The sequence below is a fragment of the Rousettus aegyptiacus genome, unplaced genomic scaffold (assembly GCF_014176215.1).
Source record: "Rousettus aegyptiacus isolate mRouAeg1 unplaced genomic scaffold, mRouAeg1.p scaffold_m13_p_14, whole genome shotgun sequence".
Taxonomy (NCBI): domain Eukaryota; kingdom Metazoa; phylum Chordata; class Mammalia; order Chiroptera; family Pteropodidae; genus Rousettus; species Rousettus aegyptiacus.
In genome coordinates this window covers 7,586,983-7,604,973 of record NW_023416289.1, presented here as the reverse complement: position 1 = coordinate 7,604,973, position 17,991 = coordinate 7,586,983, and the positions used below count along the sequence as shown (strand labels likewise).

General features: G+C 53.7%; 1 protein-coding gene across 6 annotated transcripts in view; it reads right to left on the bottom strand.

Annotated features, from left to right (window-relative positions):
• Window positions 1-4,941: 4,941 nt before the first annotated feature.
• SLC12A3 (solute carrier family 12 member 3) overlaps window positions 4,942-17,991 on the bottom strand; it is a 33,592-nt gene continuing 20,542 nt past the window's right edge. For 2 of the 6 annotated variants that reach the window (XM_016124101.2, XM_036231295.1), the window contains 4 exons: window positions 16,886-16,972; window positions 13,788-13,923; window positions 12,170-12,237; window positions 10,184-10,532 (listed from right to left, as the gene is read on the bottom strand). In XM_016124101.2, the coding sequence (XP_015979587.2) occupies window positions 10,367-10,532; window positions 12,170-12,237; window positions 13,788-13,923; window positions 16,886-16,972 (457 nt within the window). In that variant the 3' untranslated portion in view covers window positions 10,184-10,366. The other 4 variants (XM_016124104.2, XM_016124103.2, XM_016124102.2 and 1 more) reach the window with 4 other exon arrangements.

The window sequence follows — 17,991 nt, the reverse complement described above, 5'->3', positions numbered from 1 at the left end:
GGCCCCTTATATGGCCCATCCATTTTTATTCAGTAAGAGAGTAAACGGGTGTTCCCCCTCCCCCTAGGGAAAAGGCAATCCAGTGTCTATGATTCTCTCTTGGGTTATGTCCCAATGAGACAGCCCCTTTTAAAGGACTTTGGTGATTTTGTCTATAGCATGTTTAGAAAAACATTAAATTCAAGTCAACAAAAGTGCCAGGAATAGAAAGATAAACATGAATGACCCTGCGCTCAGTGACCTCACAGATGTAATGATGTGATAAGACAATACAAAAATACAGAGATAAAAGACAACCCAAAGTCTCCTCCAGTTCTGAAGGACTTATGTTCACATTGAGGCATTACATAGAGGCAGGAGGAGAAGAGAGGGAGACAGATAAACTTGACGGAAGAGGTTGAATTGGAACTGATCTTTGAAGGATGGGTGGAATTTGAACAAATATGATAATGGCAGCAATTATTGATTAAACCCAATAGAGTACCTGTATACAGAACTTGCATGGGCAAGTATAGCTCAGTGGTGAAACTCATGGACAGAGCCAGACTGCCTGTTTTCAAACCCAGCTTTTGCCATTTATAAACTATGTGACCTTAGGCAAGTTACTTAACCATCCTGTACCAAATTTTCCTTATCCGTAAAATAGGAATAATAGTAGTATCTATTTCATAGGGTTGTTGTGAGCCTTAAATGATATAACATTGCTAAAGGTCTTGGGACAAATCCTAACACTTAATAAGTGCTCCAGAAATGTCAGCCATTCATATTTAGGGAGCTGTAATGAGTCTCATCCAGCAGTTTACGAACCTGGCTGTGAAACAGAATCACCCAAGGAACTCTTTTTTTAAATGAAGATTCTTACAACACCCAGTACTGGCAAAGGTCTGGAGCCACTGGAACTCTCCTGCGTGGCTGGCAGGAGTGTAAGGTGGTACAACCCCTGTGGAAATCGGCCTGGTGGTTTCTCATAAAGTTAAACACACACCTACCCAACAACCTGGCCGTGACACTCAGGGATTTACTGAAATTCAAGCAGATCAGAGAAAGAAATATAGTCTGCCGAAGGGAAATCCATATTCCTAATTGAGATTTCTAGAAATGTGGAAATGAGAGAACTACGGAAATTTTTTAACTTGATCGTAGTAGCACTTCTGTGGTCCTATGTCTCTGCTGTGACCTAATTCATCTTTAAATCTGAAAGGGGGAAAGGAAGGAGCCAAGACCAGTCTTATTTTATAGTTGGGTCATGAGGGTCTTTTTGGACCCTGAATGGGCAAAAGGTCACTTGCATTTGTTTTATTTTAAACAATCTGGTGTCTTAGGCCCTGCCAAACCTCTATACTTTGTTTTTGGAGCGCTCGTTTTTTATTTGGTTTTTAGTGATTCCCCCTAGAAAATGCAAGCTCCAACCAGAAATCTTGCTTTTTTGGTCATTTCTGAAGTCCTGATTTAGCCCAGAAGAGGACATTCTGTTCTATACTCACGAAATCCATCCCTCAGCAACTCTTGTGCCCACGCTAAGCTGGAAGCAGCTTTCTTTTCTCACTAGAAGTAGCTCCCAAAGCGAGTTCTCCTATATGATGCGGCTGGTAATGGGGAAGTCTTTTCATGTGATAAAGGAGGGATCCCAGATTGTGGTCCCCAGACTTACGGGAATGTGACACCCACTTCCCTGTTATTGCCTGCTCGTCTCTTAAAAGGGCCTGCTACACACATTTAAAAAGATCAAATCAAATAAAAATGGAGCTGACTTTGGAGGACCCCAAGTGTCTCTTGAACAGAAGACATCAAGAGGTCTGGCCAGTCCAGACTGACAGCTGGGGCCAACAGTAGGCCTGATAGCTAACTGCCCCGTGCACTTCGAAACTCAGCCCTTACACGGTTTAAAAATGTTCATTTACCCGAAAAATTAAACATAGAGTTACCCTATGACCCAGCAATCCCACTCCTAGATAAATAGCCAGAAGAACTGAAAACAGGAATTTAAACTAAAACTTGTCTATGAATATTTACAGCAGTACTAGACACAATAGCCAAAAGGTGGAAATAACCCAAATGTCTATTATTAACTAATGAACAAACAAAATGTGGTACATTCAGGCAATGGAATATTATTCAGCCATACAAAAGCATACAAATTACTGACACGTGCTACAACATGGATGATCCTTGCAAACATGCTAAATGAGAGAAGGCAGACACCAAAGGCCATGTAGCGCGGGATTCTATTTATATGAAATGTTCAGAAGAGGCAAATCCATAGAGACAGATTAGGGGTTGCCAGGGGTTAGTGGGGTGTGATTGCTTAATGGGTCCAGGGCTTCCTTTTGGGGGATGATGAAGATGTTTAGGAGCTAAATGGTGGTGATGGTCATACAACGCTGTGAAGGTATGAAATGTCACTGAACTAGATACTTTAAACTAGGTAAAAGGGTGGATTTTTTTTGCTATGTATTTTACTGCAAAAAGAAAAAAAAATCCTTCTATTCCATTGAATGCTATTTCCCAGCCTTTCCTCCGATGGAGAGAGGACTCCAAATACAGTTACCACACAAGAAAATCCCGATTACCCCAATGAGAGGCCTAGGCCCTGGAGGGGGCAGGTGATCAGTGTCTGCCTGACTTAATAATCTCTCTGAGGAAATGCCTTGGTTTGCTTGAACAGAAGGTGCAGGCAGCCCCAGGGTTTTTGGCTCTTCCTCACTACCCAGATTCGGCTCCAGGGCAAAACGGTTCGGGTGGGCCCCACTCTCTAAGCTTGCATTCTGGGCAAGGTCATGGCTGAAGTCTGAGGCCCAGGTAACCTCAGAAGCCCACATTTCCCCACGACGGCTACCTGTCCTCTCTCGTCTAAGTATTCTGATTGCGGTCCAGCATTTTATGTTAACGAGAAAATTTTTAAAAATTCATTTATCTTAAGTTTCATAGTATCTTTACACGGACACAGAATCTTTTCTGTACTCTAAGTAGAATTTGGATTTTGTGTGTTAGCTTCTTTCTTTTTTCTTCTAGCAAAACACCCAGCTTCCCCAGCCAGTTTCAGACCAGACCTAGCACTTAGGCAAAGATGCAGAAGACACCAGAAATCATTCACAGGAACATTCTTGTTAAAACGGCGGGGGTTTTAAAATCTCCTGCATGAATCCTGCTTGCTCAGCCCTCCTAGTCAACTCTGGCTCTTTGCCCGTCGATGAGGGTTCCAAACATGTCCACTCTCATCTCTGACCTGGTCAGGCCAGCCTTGCTCACCTAGGGCCACATCTGTCACTCGGGTCTGGTTCTTCTGAACAGGCTCCCACCCCTCCGCCTGCACTCTGCCCTGCTCCCCAAAACCTCACATTCACCAACCCCACCTTTCCCCAAGACGGCACCCCTGAATCTCTCCAGGTTTATTCTGCAACTCTTCTGAGCCAGCGTGAAAACCGCTTGTCCTTTCTGGCCGCTGTCTTTCATCCGTGTGACGTTCCGCTGTCTGGCCTCCCAGCCAGGTGTTTCTTCTCAAAGCTCTACCCACATGGTATTTTTAGAAACTGAATTTGTTGTGGCTCCCTTTCAAGAAGCATGCTGGTGTCATGTTTGAGCTTTTGGTCATCCGATTAACCCCTTACCAACGAAGCCTCCGGCTGGGCTTTGCTGGCCCGCATGTCTGTGACACTTTTGAAATCGGCAGCACATTTTTTTTCTGACGTCCTGAGCTATATACAGCTACAAGCGAAACCAAGCTGCTTTGCATGTGCTTGGGGGGCTCCCAGCCAGGTGGTTCTTCTGGAACATTCCAGCTGGTCTCATCCCTGTGAAACCCACCTCTCCCTTGCCACACAAGAGAGGTTAGTTAGGTGAGTCCAGTGCGAATGGGGCTTTCCATGTGCTAAAGAGGCCACGGCTTTCTGCCTGGGAGGGGGAGCTCAGAGAGCCGATTGATGAGAAATAGGCTGTATTGTATTTACTGTAAAGCCCACGATAAGTCCAGGCAGGAACTAAAGGAGACAATGAAAGCCAGAGGGGAAAATTGGGAGCTAACTGGGCAGCGAGTCCCGGGGGAGATAAGTGAGCAGTCCCGGCCCCAGGGACCTGTGTGGCTGCTGGCTGGGGCTGGTCCCTGGTGCTGAAGGTCCACCTCATTGAGTGTAAAGTTTCCCACGCACAGTACAGAGAAAGGATGACGCGGAAAAGACGTCCCCCCATGGAAACTCATGAACGTGGAACATGTCATCATCCATAGGCAGAGAGACACTGCGGACTGAAATGTCTCATCCTCCTAGTGCAGAATGGGCCTGACAAGGACTTGGAGAGCCTCCGCGAGCCCCTGATCACAAGGCATGGCCGTAGGAAGTGGGGGAGACAAGAGGCGGGGGCCGAAGCGTGTGCTCTCCACCCCGCCCCCTGGCATCCACGGTATCGATCAACCATGCATGCATGGGCCAAATCGCAGTCCTTAGCAGGCTGGCTGGCTGGTGTCAACCGTTCCGGTTCGATTCCCTCATTTCACAGACCGAGCCCCCAGAGAGCTTACGGGGTGTGTCAGAGGTCGCACGGCCAGTTCTGGGGGGAGACAAACTCAAACCCAGTTCTCCTAGAGGCCACTCTGTAGCTCTTGCCACTCAGCCTTCCCATCTCTCCGTTTGAGACAAGCAAACAGGTTCCCCCTGAGTCAGCAAACGCAAAAAGGAAAGTGCTCAAAATATTCGTGTGGAAACGTGACCTATAGAAGCAGTGGAAGCTCAGAGAAAAGTTCAACCCAAGGTCGAAAAAACAATACAGTTCGTTTTTTCAAAACACTCAGCAGAGTTGAAAAAGTGTGTTCCAATACAAATAAGTTCTGTTGACTGAGGGAATGTATTTTTAACTGGTTTTGTTGTTTTGACCTCACTGTTAACTCAAGGCTCCCCACCCCCCACCCCTTCCAGGCTATTCTGTTTGTTAAAAATTCAATTTCCAACATAGCGAAAAATTTGTTCTTTATTTTAAATGGCCAAAGCCAAAGCATTTCTGTTCTTGGACCAGGGTCTTTCTGAGGTCTACAGAGGGAGCACTCATGTGCCAAGAAACAGTTTTCATGGGGCTCGAGAAAGACAGGCATTCTCGGATTGAGTTCGGGGGCTTGGTCCCAAGTCCACTGAATGAGCTCAGAGGCAGGCCACCTTCTGAGGTCCCTGGGGAGCAGAGGAGCCGACCCCAATAAACCTGGCCAGGAGCTCGGTCTCTCTCTCGGTGAATCCTGATGAGCAATTCAAGCAGCGGGGCGTGTGACAGCCTGGGAGCCGGAGCCGTTGGGATGACCCAAGAAACGCTGAAGTCCCTTGGATCCTAACCCGAAGTGCGTGCTTCAGTGAGCTTGGAGGGGGCCGACCAGATCCAAAGCTGCCTCCTTTCTTGGGGTACCCCCGTGCTACTGGAAAAGACCCTGCATCTGCCAACAACTCACCTTCATGCTGTATAGGGACGTCCAGGGCTAAAATGCCTTTTCAGGGAGCCCCACCCATCAGCTGGGTTGGTGCAAGCACTTTGGAGGTGTGCAACCCACAGGAACCCAAACACCCTTACATGAGCGAGGGCCATCTTCCCCAGGTTCTCGCTCAGCTCTGACTCTCCCATCTTACGAGCACCCACACCACACACGGCCTCTCCCACTTCCATTTCTTACCACTGGCTTCTCCCCTGTCCTTTTACCCAACCTTGAGCTGGGAATGAACCTTTCTGATTCTTTGCCCGTCTTTATACCCACGGTTGACCTGCTTTTCCATTCCTGAGCCCGCGAACCTCCATTCTCCATCCTCAACCAAATCTGAAACTGAACACCCTTCCAAGAGACTCCCTAAATCTGGTCCCTCCTTGAAGTTCTTTCTCGACGGGCCCACCGTCAATATCCCTTCTTGAGTGCATTTTTTTTTTAGTTCCATTTTCTTCCGTTGAGATAAGGTGGAAATGGCAGTGAGGCCCGTCTGGCTTTTTTCTACATCAGCCGAGCTTCCTACTGTGTAGAAAAAAAAAAATGCAGGACACAAAGAAAAGTCTAAGCTGTGTTTTTCAAACTGTAGGTCACCACGCGTTAGTGGGTCCCAAACACATTTTAGTGGATTGCAACCAACATTCCAAGGAGAAAAAGAACTGGAACAGGAAATAGCAGCGCATCGCCCATAGTAAGGATAAGTACTGCTTTGTGACACTTCCGTTTTAGTGTGCGTTTCTTCCAAATCTCAACGTAAAATATATTTCTTACTGTGGGTTGCAGCCCCCAAAGTTTGAAAGTCCCTGGTCTGCCAGAGAACCAGCCAAAACGCTGAAGATACATTATTATTGAAAGTGAAGGAAGCGAGAGGTGGTCAAAGAAATTCGCATTATTATGGAGATTCCAGGAGCCCTGTCTTCTTCCTGGAAGGGTGGCAGAGGGGTGTGTGTGTGTGTGTGTGTGTGTGTGTGTGTGTGTGTGTGTGTGTGTCGTGGGGGCATCCCTTCTCCTGGCCTTAGGAGGAAGGAGGCAGGCATAGTTAGGGAGTTCTCCCAGGGAAATTCGGTAGAAACTGTCAAGATGTACGCCCAGCGCCCTGCCTCAAACTTGTAGATGAACCAAAGACCGGAATCTTAATGCATTGTAATCAAGATCAAAAGAATTTGAAAGGGATACGGATCCGCTACAGCGTTTTCCATACGACTTCAAATGCTGCTTCTTCAGCCGGTGAAACAAAGGCCAGAGGACAGGTCCGACGGAAGTGGAATCCAACCGAAGTTTGCAAATCAACCAGCTTTTTCAGTCAGGTCATCAGATGCTACCCCTTGAAGGGCATGAGGCCAGACCATCCTGTGGGGAGGTGGGCGTCCCACGCACCCTCGACTTCGGGCGAGCATGGCCGAACTCGGGGTTACTGGCAATAGAAGGTGAGCACATTTTCCTGGTTTCCTCGGATCAGGATAACCGGAGGTCTGAGGTCCCGGGACAGGGTCTCCAGCCAGGCCATATACAGCGAGCTCGGGCACTTCCCCTTCCTCCCTATGGGCAAGGTGCTGGGCAAGGAAGAAGAGGCAGACGAGAAATCACCAAGGGGCTTTCTGCCCACAGCCCAGCTTGCAGTCCTGAACAGCGACTCTGTTTCGAGCTCCTTCCCAGCCGCCCTGCGAAGGACCTCTCGCTCCTCTTGAAAGCACGGATCCAAACGCACTCTCAGGCACGAAGCGTTTCTGAGCAAAGCCACGGCCTGTAAGGCCCACGTGATCTGGTCCCCAGCAGCCTCCCCTGCCTCACCTCCTGCCACCCTCAGCCTCTTCCCAACCCCACAGCCACTGCCCCTGAAGAAAAATGGCAAGCTCGCTCCTGCCCCAGGGCCTTGGCACCTGATGCTCCCTCCACCCAGAGGGCAGCGCCCTCATCTCTTCACGCGATCGCTGCCTTTGAGTCACTCAGCTCTTGGCTCAAGGGCACCCCTTCCTCTGATCACCCGCTCCAGAGCAGGACTCCCAGCTCTACCATGTCACCCTGTTTCATTGCATTCACAGTACTTCGCACCCTCAAAATCCCGTTCTCATTTGTTTGTTCGCTGTCCGTCTGCCCTGACCAGAATGTGTGCAAACTCACGAGCGGGAGGGAGTGTGGCACCTGTCTTATTCGCCAGTCCTTCGCCTGTGCCCAGAACACGGTTCGACGCAGTGGGGGTGTTAAGTGGGTGATCTCACCCGCCAGGCCACTCAGCCTCTGCCGGCCTTCCCTCTCCAGCCACGCACCTGCCTGTGGCCGCAACGTGACATGTTTACACATTTCAGCTGAGGGTCCTTGCCCTGCCTGCTGCCCTGTAGGCAAGGCCTTGGGAGCAGGTCTCCACCTGCGCTTTGGGAGGGCGCCTCGCCTGAACTGCAATGCTGTACAAATAACCGGATGCCCCGGGGAGGCTGTCCGGCCACGCTTTCACGGCCGTTTCAGGCGGTGACCACAGCCGCCTTGCTCCTGACTCTGGAAGCAGTCAGCATCCCACAGAGCCGACTGGTATCACAGGAAGTTGGGGTGCCAGCGCCCGACACGAGACTGCACTTTATTTTCCCAAAGTACATCCGCAGGCGTTATTTGATCTGACCCTCGAAACAATCCTGGGGAAAAGGCAGGGCCCGTAGCGCCTGCCTCTCCCCGAGCCGGCGACACTCAGGCAGGAAGGAGGATGCCGGGCTTCAGAACGTGGCTCCGGCGTCACAGAAGCTACGCGAGGCGTCGCCACGTCCTCAGCCGCGTGGCTTTCGCCTCGTTGCCCCCGAGCGTCGGTTTTCTCTTCACTCAAGTGAAGACACACGTAGCTCCCTTCTGGGATGTTTGCGAGGAGCCAAGCGCACAGAGGGGCCGCGCTGCGCCTGGCAGCTGGCGAGCACTTTGCCACGCACGTCACTGGCCATTATTTACCAGCCTGAGACAAGCGAGCTCGCGAGTGCCAGAACCGGGTCTTGAATCGAGGTCCTGGGGATCACCCACGCCTGCTCCCTCTGCTCGCCACAACCCCCGCCTCCGCCGAGGAGGTGAACTGGGGTCCCTACAGGGCTGCCCCGTGTTTAAAATGCCATCCTCAAAGCTTCACTGGGGAGGACATTACCCCTGCTATAAAAAAAACGAAGTCCCCAGGATCGGGGAAGGCAGGTGCAAATAAGGACATTTCATTAAGCGGTTGTCGCCGTAGTTACAATGTGATTGCGTGTGGTGACTTTCCAGGGGAAAGGGAAGTGGGCATATCAAAACCAAACTTCCTGACTTAACAGTTATGCCAAAGGCTGAAAATGTCTGTATCATTTTCAGGGACTGAATTCAGAAGTTTCCAAGGTCACGAGGGGACTGGTGGCTACGTTATCAGGGGTGGGGGACACCCATCACTCCCGCTGTGGCCTTTCAAGCTTCAGCGTGAAGTTGCCTCCCCCAGCAGAGCCTGCCCACCTGTCTGAGGGACAGGCTCCCTCGACATTCACCCCAGTGCCAGTCAAAAACGACACTCTATCCCTGCTCACAGGACGTGTGTGCTTTACGCTACTAATCTTTAGAAATAAAGCCACTCCAGCACAAAGGAACTTTTTGTTCAGAATTGCCTCTCTCAGCCACGGAGAAAGGCAGCCTGGGATCTAACCCAGATGCAGATGGTAAGCAGCAAGCCCACGTCAATATCCAACCCCTGCCTTGCAGCTGCGAGATCCTGGGCCAGTAGCTTGACTCCTCTGAGACTCAGTTTCCTTATCTCCGGTGAGTGTGTGTGTGTGTGTGTGTGTGTGTGTGTGTGTGTTGGGGGCGGGGAGGGTGGCAGGGATGGGGTGGGGAACGGAACCACTCCATAGAGTTTTGAAAAGAATGCCCAAGCCTGCAATGTCGGAGAGGCTCAATCAATAAAATGATGATTATTTGGATTCTTACTATTTGGCGTTCAAGAGAAAGTCTTTATAGATAAAAGGAGGGGCCAAGACCCCAAAGTGAGACCAGAAATAAAGCAGGCAAAGCCTGCTGGGCAGGCTACAAGGCCGGCTTATCAGCTGTGCGGGTTAAGCTGAACTCAGGCACGCCGGGAATCTGCTGATTGCATACCAGGCGGCAAAGGACCAGATCGTGCTTTGGACCCGCTCTAGGAAACGGTCCCCGTGTGCTCTCCCAAATGCTGGAAACGTGCTTTCGTCACCGCGCGGACGTGTGTGGGAGGATTTTTGTCTCCTCGGAATTTCTGGGCAATGAGGGTGTCTGGGCTCCACCCCAGACCCCGAGCTGGGAACAGCGGAGGCATCTGCCATTTCCCACAGTCCCCTGGGGGTTCTGACGAAGGTGACATCAGAGTGAACTTTTAAAAGCATCGGGCAGGCATTCTAGGGCTGGAGATCAGTGATGCCAAAGCGCAGCTGCCAGGCCTCCCACCGGAGCTGGCCGGACAGCTGGGCCCCTTCGGCCAACAGCTGTGGCTGCCACCGGGAGGCGGGGCTGTGTGCAGGCCTCTCCTTCCGGGGGGACTTGGACTCGCCAGTTATTTGTATCCGCTAATCCCACAAAGGCTGGTGGACGGGGGGTTGGCTTTCCCTACCCTATGAGGTTCACGGAGTGGGAGGGGACAGGTGCCAGGGGGTCACCTCCCAAGGTGAAATTCCTCAGCTTATGGGCTTGGCATCCTGACTCATTTTAGTGGCAAGTCGACTGAGAACCATCACATGTTACAGCGAAAGAGAATCTGGCAAAAAAAAAATAACTTAGTTTAACTCTTTCCTACGGTCAGGGAAACTGAGGCTCAGAGGAGGAAGGTTAGGTGCACCCAAGGCCACACTGTGGGCTAACGGCAGAGACAAAATGCAAGCCTGCTCTTCCGAACAGAGGGGGCAGTCCAGAGGCGGCGGCGTGGGGCACCCATGCACCCCAGGGGACACACACCAGCTACCGCGGCCACGGAAGGGCCGTGTCCCCGGACCGAGCCAGCCTCGCTGACTTGCAGTCTGACCTAGCTCTCACCCAGGCCAACCTTGCCTTCCAGATGTTCTCTGTAGGGTCTTGGCCGGAGACTTGGAGGTAAATCCAGCCCTTTTCCTTATCACGGTTTCCACTGCAAAGGAAACGTGGAGCATTTTCTCTGCGCAGAAGCTCATCTCCCTGAAAGCCCCTGGAAGCGCCGTTTCGGCAGAGCCGCCGGCTTCACGGGCGTGCGACCTGCACCTCTGCACGACCCTGTGCTCCACAAGGGCCCCGCTCTGGGCTTAATGCTCTTGCTGTCGCCATCTTGGCAGCCTTAATACATGTGAACCCACATTTTCATTTGGCAGTGGACCTCACGAACTGCGCGCTCCATCTTGGGTTCAGGGCAAGAAAAAACAGGTTCCACAGGCTCTGGGCCGCCCTGCGGCACGCCCCGGTGGCCAGCCCCCAGGACACATAAGGAAGGCCAGGATTTGCCTTGGCCAGCATCCCCCTTCCCTCTGAGCGGCGCCTCTCTGGGAGAGGGGCCTCAGGTGATGTGGCTGACCATACCCTTCCTCCTGGCCGCCAGGAGACCCTCTCTGCACCACCTTCACCTTCCACTTACTACAACCTGCCCAACACCCCCAAAGGCATCTCGTTACTGGACCCGGGTGGCAGCAGCGGCAGCCTGAGGGTGTCACAACCCCCAAGACGTGGAGCCTGACACAGCCGAGCTGGGGAGGCCTCAGCTTCTGCTGCCCAGGCCTGGCACCGACATCGGGGGTGACCGATGGCCACAGAGGGCTGGGTGATCCGCAAACAACTAGAAATCGATTTTTCTTCTGGCATGAGCTGGGTCCCCTTTTGCCAATTTGGCAGGAAAAGGCAACAAATAAGGGAAAGCCGTGGTGACGAGCCTGGGACATGTGGGGCTCTAGACCTGTGCCAACTGGCACTGACGAGCAGAGAATCCTGACAGGCCCTAAATTAAACGGCAGCAGGCGGAAGGGCGAAAGGAGGAGACGAGGAGGGGTTAATCAGTTATCAACGGCAGGGCAAAACCAACCAAAGACTGCTCACACTCCCGCGTGTGCACTGGAATTTTGGATTAACTTCCAGGCGGCTAGTTCCAGGATTATCTAAAAGAGGAAACAGCCAGGCAGCATCCAGCCCCGGGAGCCTCTGCTCGTTTGCACATGGACTTTCCAATCCACTGTCCACGGCCAGTCCACAGAGGCGGACACGTCCATGGGCTTGGCCTTCTCCCACCCCCTTTGTCTACAGCCAGAGTAGATTCTTTCAAAACGGCTGACATCTCTCTCCCCACTGATGTATGAAAATGCCCAACAGCTACTCCAGGACTCAAACATGCTGGCTGTTTGGACTCCATGTCTCAGGGCCTAGTCTTTCTTTCTTTTCCTTCCTTCCTTCCTTCCTTCCTTCCTTCCTTCCTTCCTTCCTTCCTTCCTTCCCTCTCTCCCTCCCTCTTTCCTTCCTTTCTTTCCTTTTTTACTCTTTTCTTTCTTTTTTTTTCTTTTGCTAGCAATGGTCCAACAAGCCCTCTCTTTTAAAAAGACTTTCAGCCATGGAAGTTCGCATTTACTCCGGTGAGAACGTGGGGCAGATGCAATGCTGAGAAGCCACGAGGGCTGTGTTTGCCGGAGCTGTGGGCCCTTCTGTCTCACAGCGGGAAGGCTCAGGTCCCCAGCTGGTGGCCACCCCTTCCCAGAGCCGACACCCTCGGCCTCTGCAACAGGCTCCTCCCCGCCACCAAGAGCTACTTACACGAAGATGAGCGCGGCGTCCTGGGAGTAATCCAACAGGATCTCATTCAGCCTCACCTGCCGCAGCGACTGGGGTGAGGAAAAGCCACGTGGTCACTTCCCATATCCTTGGGGATCATCCTGTCCCCACCAAGACTGGGGGTCTCTCTCGTAACATCTCAAACAGGATGCACGCATTGCTCCCCCTAACTTAGTATAGCCTCTCTGCCTGCAAGGTGGAAGGGGACCCTCACAGTAACCGAGTGCCAAGCTCGCCTCCCTCGAGGAGCCCTCCTTGGTTTTTCCTTGCCTGACGGACCGACCATGCGACCATGACCCGCAGGACGGTGGGGGAGCGAGGGCACTTCCTGTGGTGTAGGAAGAGCCGACAGTTCTCAACAGCGGGGAGCTGAGCAAGGCCCGCTGACTCCCCGAGCCGCACTGTCTTCACCTGTGAAATCGGTATGATGATGGTCCCCACCCTGCCCCAGGGAAATCTCTGGAAGAGGCTGCGGGTCATCTATGAAGCATGGAGCCGAGGCCCCGGCCTGAGGAAGCACCGGATGCGGAGGCCGCGAGCAGGGGTGGGTGCTCCTTGTCCTTCATCACGGGGGAGCGGGAGCCTTCTTTGAACTCTACTCTTCACTCGGTTTTTTCCAATGAGCCCACGGTTGTGTGTGTCCCCCGGGGCAGGGCTCAAGGCTGGCAGATCGGGGAAGGTGGCGGTGACCCCCTCCCACCCCGAGGCCTGTCTCCAAATGGTTCAGAAATGGCCGACGCCTGGCCTGGTCGTGGACGGCCCCTTCATCCGAGAGAACGGAAAACCGAGGGGACGTGAGCCGACCGAGGTCAGAGCTCCCTGACCTCACGCTGCCGGCATTTTGGGTGGAAGAATTCTCCGTCCCGGGAACTGTCCTGTGAGCGGCGTCCCACCAGGCCTCTGCTCACTCAGTGGCAGCAGCAGCTCCACCCCCACCCTCGTGGGGACAACCCACAATGCCTCCAGGGGTGGCCGATTGTCCGCTGAGGGGCAAAACTGCCCCTCAGGGGAGACCCACTGACCCCAGGCACGCAGAGAACAGACTGTGACCCCTTGCCCTCCCTAACGGCTCTCCCTGCCCCCCTCAAAACGGCCACAGCAGCCACCACTCTCCTTTAGCCCTGAGGTGCTGCCTGGGAAGTGGGGGGCAGCCATGGCTTTGGGCTGCATCTGGGGTGGGGTCTACAGGCTAAGGGGAGGTCAGTCAGTTTGGCAGGCCCATGGGACAAATTCTACCTCGGTCTTCACAACTTGTCTCATGAGTACCTTCCACCAGGCACAGAGCAAGGGAGAGGGAGGCAGAAGGACTCCGGGCGGTCCACCGCCATGGCCAAGGTGACTCAAAGCGGTCAGGAGGACCAGGCTCCCATGCCAAGGCTGGCTCTGAGTTCTACACCCCCAAACCAGTTACCCGTCAGGCTGAGCACTTGTGGCTTGAGGATACCTCAGAGGCATCCTCTGAGGGGAGCGGAGCAGGGCTGAGGGTCGGGGGGAGGGCATTCAGGAAGCTCAGGACAGACGGGCACGGACAGGGTCCTTGTCCCTGAGGGCACTCGTCCCCGCAAGCGCCACCCCGACGAGGCCCTCCTCCCTCCCACACCTTGACCCTGTTCTTGTGAATTTCCTCATCCGAGATCTTCCAGGGACAGTCCCGCCGCATCTCGGTGACGGTGGCCTCGTCCTTGAAGCCGTCGTTCAGGCGGAAGGGCGCGACCATGTCCTCGAACCTCTTGGTGCTGGAGACGGAGAGAGCAGATCAGACCGGGGCAGACGGCCCAGTTTCCAGGGGAGACAGGTCCCCGGGGCGAGACGGGGGTGGGGAGGGGTGCCGCGGGGACATGCTTTTCAGTCTGAAACCAATGCTGATGCTGCCGCTGACAGCGAAGCAGCTTCCCCGTTGAACCCACTGACGGTTCCCCCACGGCGACTGCCCTGGGCCCGTCTCTCCCCACCCAGGTACGGCCGTTCCCACAGGGCCCCGTCCTGTCGGGCTTGGTGCTACGCAGCCCGGAACAAACCCAGCACCGCCCCTGGTCTTCATGGAGCTCACGCCCCGCTGCGTGATAAACAGGGTCAGAGGTTTTCCGAAGGCCCCGGGATGAGGCCTGACGGGCGGGGCAGGCGTCTGTCCTGAAGCCAGATCCGCACAGCGAAGGGGGTGCGGGAGCCAATGGAACAGAAGGTTCGACGGCCCAGAGCAGAAGCGTGCTGTCTGCTGGAAGAGCAGCAGAGGGCCCGTGGGGCTGGACCCGTGTGGCCGGACCCGTGTGGCCGGACCCGTGTGGCCGGACCCGCGTGGCCGGACCCGTGCGGCCGGACCCACGTGGCCAGGCCCAGGGGAGGACAGATGGGTGTCAGGGCTCAGGTGAGGCCTGAGTTTGCCCTGAGCGAGGCGGGAAGCTGTCGGAGGCCGTCTGTGTGATTTGACTTCCATTATCAAAGATAGAAATTCAGACTGGTCAGCGTTCAGATGGATCCATCTGAAGCCGCGTGGATGGACCAGCTCACCTGGGGACAGAGGAAAGAGGAAAGAAGACAGGCCAGGGCTGACCCCCAAGGATGTCGACAGGTGTGTGTAAGTCAGGTAAAGAAGGAAGAGGCAGCGAAGGAAACGGAAGAAGACAGCTGAGGGAGGACAGAACCAGGAAAAGGGGGCGTTGTGGGAGCCGAAAGACCTGTTTCGGGAAGGACGGCTGTGACGGAGGGCAGCGGAGCGGCAGAGGGCGCGGAGGACAGAAGGGGCTCTCGGGTCTGGCAGCGCCGAGGTCACTGATGACGCCAGTGAGGGCGATTTCAGTGAAGGAGTGAGGCGGAAGCCCGACTGGACCGGGCGGAGGAGGACGGGGAGGGAGGGGGTGACGACAGCTACCATCTCTTTGGAGGGACCTGGCTGTGTGAGGGAGGGGAGAAGCAGGGGCGCAGGCAGGCGGGGATTCGAAAGAGGACGGATGTGTGCTCCCGCCCTGCCCTCCCCACCGGAAGGCTTCGCCAATCTCTCAACGTTCACGGCCTTTCTCAAGGCTCTGCTCCTCCGACAGAGATGACCCTGTTCCCTGTTGCGTTCTGGTCCGGCTCTGCAGCGCTGCGATAGCTCCTGATAATCTCCAACCCTGCACTGAGCCGGGGAAAATCCTGGAGGGCAGGGCTGCACGTTACCCATCTCTGCCCCTGCAGCTCCAAGCAAAAGGTAGGAGCCAAGGTACCCATCGCCATGAAGTAGTTCCTTTCTTCCCATCTTGATTTCCTTCCCTCTGGGTAATGGGAGATTGAAGAGAGAAGGACCAAGAGACCAGGACCGACCTTACTTTATGGAGAAGACAGAGTCCTGGAAAACCTCATGTGCATTGATTTGCATAAAGCAAATCCTACTGTAAATGTTTTATTTTAAGAATATGAAACCGAATCTTAAGAAAGGTATGTAATCCTTTCAGACCCCACAACTGAGCCTTGCTACAATTCACACACCAGGGTTTGCTTGAATTCTAAGCATTTGCCTTTGCATGGGGGGAGGCGGGGAGCTTTCGCCCAGACCATTCGACCTTTCCCCCCTCTAAACACCAATATGTTAACATGACTGTCAGGAGCTACCTGCCTGTTCGTGCCTCAGGCCTTTGCAGCTTTCAGCCTGAGGTGCTTCTGCTGATGCCCCTGCAGAAGGAGCTGCCATCCAGCCATGCGTTTTAGAGAACGTGATTCCCCTGCCGCTGGCCACGGCCAAATGGACCAAGCGTAGCCAAGAAAAAGGATTTCCGGGAACCTCGACCGTGACCCGGAAGGAAGGGATAAGCTGGGCCAGGCACATTCTTTTTTCAGGAACTTAAATCAGGCAATGTCTAGAGAAATAGGCAGCTTGACTGCACAGAAACGTCTAGATGCTGTGCTCAGAAGCCACACTCGTAGGCAAAAGCCCCGAACCAGCATTTGCTGACTGCTAACTCTGGGCTGGGCGCTGTGCGAAGCACTTCACAGGAATTGTCTGTAAGACAGTGGTTCTCAAAGTGGGGTGCCTGAACCAGCCCTGAGAACTTGTTAGCAATGCAGGTTCTCAGGCTCTGCCCCAGACCTGCCGACTCAGGATCTTGGGGGTGGGACCCAGCAAGCTGTGTTTCCACAGCCCTCCAGTTGATTCTGATGCAGCCGAGGTCTGAGAACCACTGCTTTATGGAAACGCCCCAGGGTTGGAGAAAATTTTAAAAATCAGTCAATTTCGGAGGTAAAATCAGCCTTTTATGAGTAGCCAGCAGCCTGGGCTTGTGAAGTGTGTAGCCGGAGACTCCTCGGCCCTCAGGCCTGGGGGTAGGGGTCAGGGCAGGGGCAGCCCTTATGGATCAAACACTGGCTCCTGCTCGAGTGGCAGAACAGCCATGACCTGCACCAGTAAGCACTTAAAGACACTCGCTCTAAGAAAAGCATCGATGTCAACTTTCATTGGCCTGGGTGCAGGTGTTTCTGGCAAAGACAAGAGCACCGATATGCAAATGAAGCAACACAAACACGAAAATAAACAAACAGCTGCAAGCTCCGGCCCTTCCTCTTTGGTTCCAGGAGCCCCATCTAGGAGGGGGCAGGGAGGACGGCGCCTCTGCCCTTGGCTCACCAGAGAGAAAGCAGCGACAGGCACGCAGCTGGCCCTTCTGCCTGGAGCCCCCAGCACAGGGTACTCACTGCTCAGCTCGCCCCCCAGCACAGGGTACTCACTGCTCAGCCCGAGGCTTCTGGTTGATGTCGGGAAGGACATGAACTTCATGGAATCCCAGTCGGAACTTGCTCAGCAGAGAAATAATCCTGGAAGACAGAGATTTTTTAGAAAATGCATTCATTCATTCATTCAATTAATTTTTACTGAATGCCCACTGAGGATATGGCAGTGAGCGAAACAAACCAAATCCTGCCCTCAGGATTGGAGTCTGCATTCTAACCCGGGCGGGGTGGGGGGCAGACAATAAACGAACATTGATAAGGCAGGTGAGCTGATGACAAGTGACGTGGGAAAGTAATTGACTAGTATTTCCCAAGTATCTGGTGGCCAGCTCCGAGCGAGCATACCTCCCATTTTAACGCGTCTGCACGTCTGATCTTATTACAATGCAGATTCTGATTCAGCTGGTCGGGGGTGGGACTTGGGATTCTGCATTTCTGACAAGCTCCCAGGTGGTTCGGTGCTGTGGGTCCGTGGACCACACTTTGAGAAGCAAGGGTCTCACTCAGGGATGGGAAGGTGAACCATTGGGGGTGGCTAAGGAAACACAGATAACCACATGAACTAAGTTCAGAAGCAGGAGTAGCAAGCCAGATGGTGCTGAGTTTGCATCAAACGGGAGGAGGTGCCAACTGTGGTCTGCAGCAGTCAGGGAAGGCTTCACAGAGGAGGTGGCAATCTGTCTGGATGATGCATGGAGGGTAAGACTCTTACAGACCGAGGGGGTGGGGCAGGGGTTTCCACACTGAAATCACCCAAAGAGCCTTATAAACAATGCACCTGCTTTGGCCTTAGCCCCCCATGTGTCAGAATCCCTGGGTGGGACATAACTTTGAGGACACCCCAGTTCTCGTTGGTAGGGAGTGAGCACCCCAGGAAGGAAGTTCACATGAGGAAAGACATGGAGTTCAGGAGCAGGGAGAGGCTGAGGGAAGGGAAGGACCAGACTGGAGCCCGGCTGTCAAGCCACTTCTGATCCCTGAACTTGGGAGTGAAATTAGGACGGCTGCACTGTGGGCAGACGGCTTGGTGTGCGAGACCGGGGCCAGGCCTGGGCAGGAGGCAGTGCAGGCCTGGCCTCAAGGTCATGAGGAGGGCAGAGGAC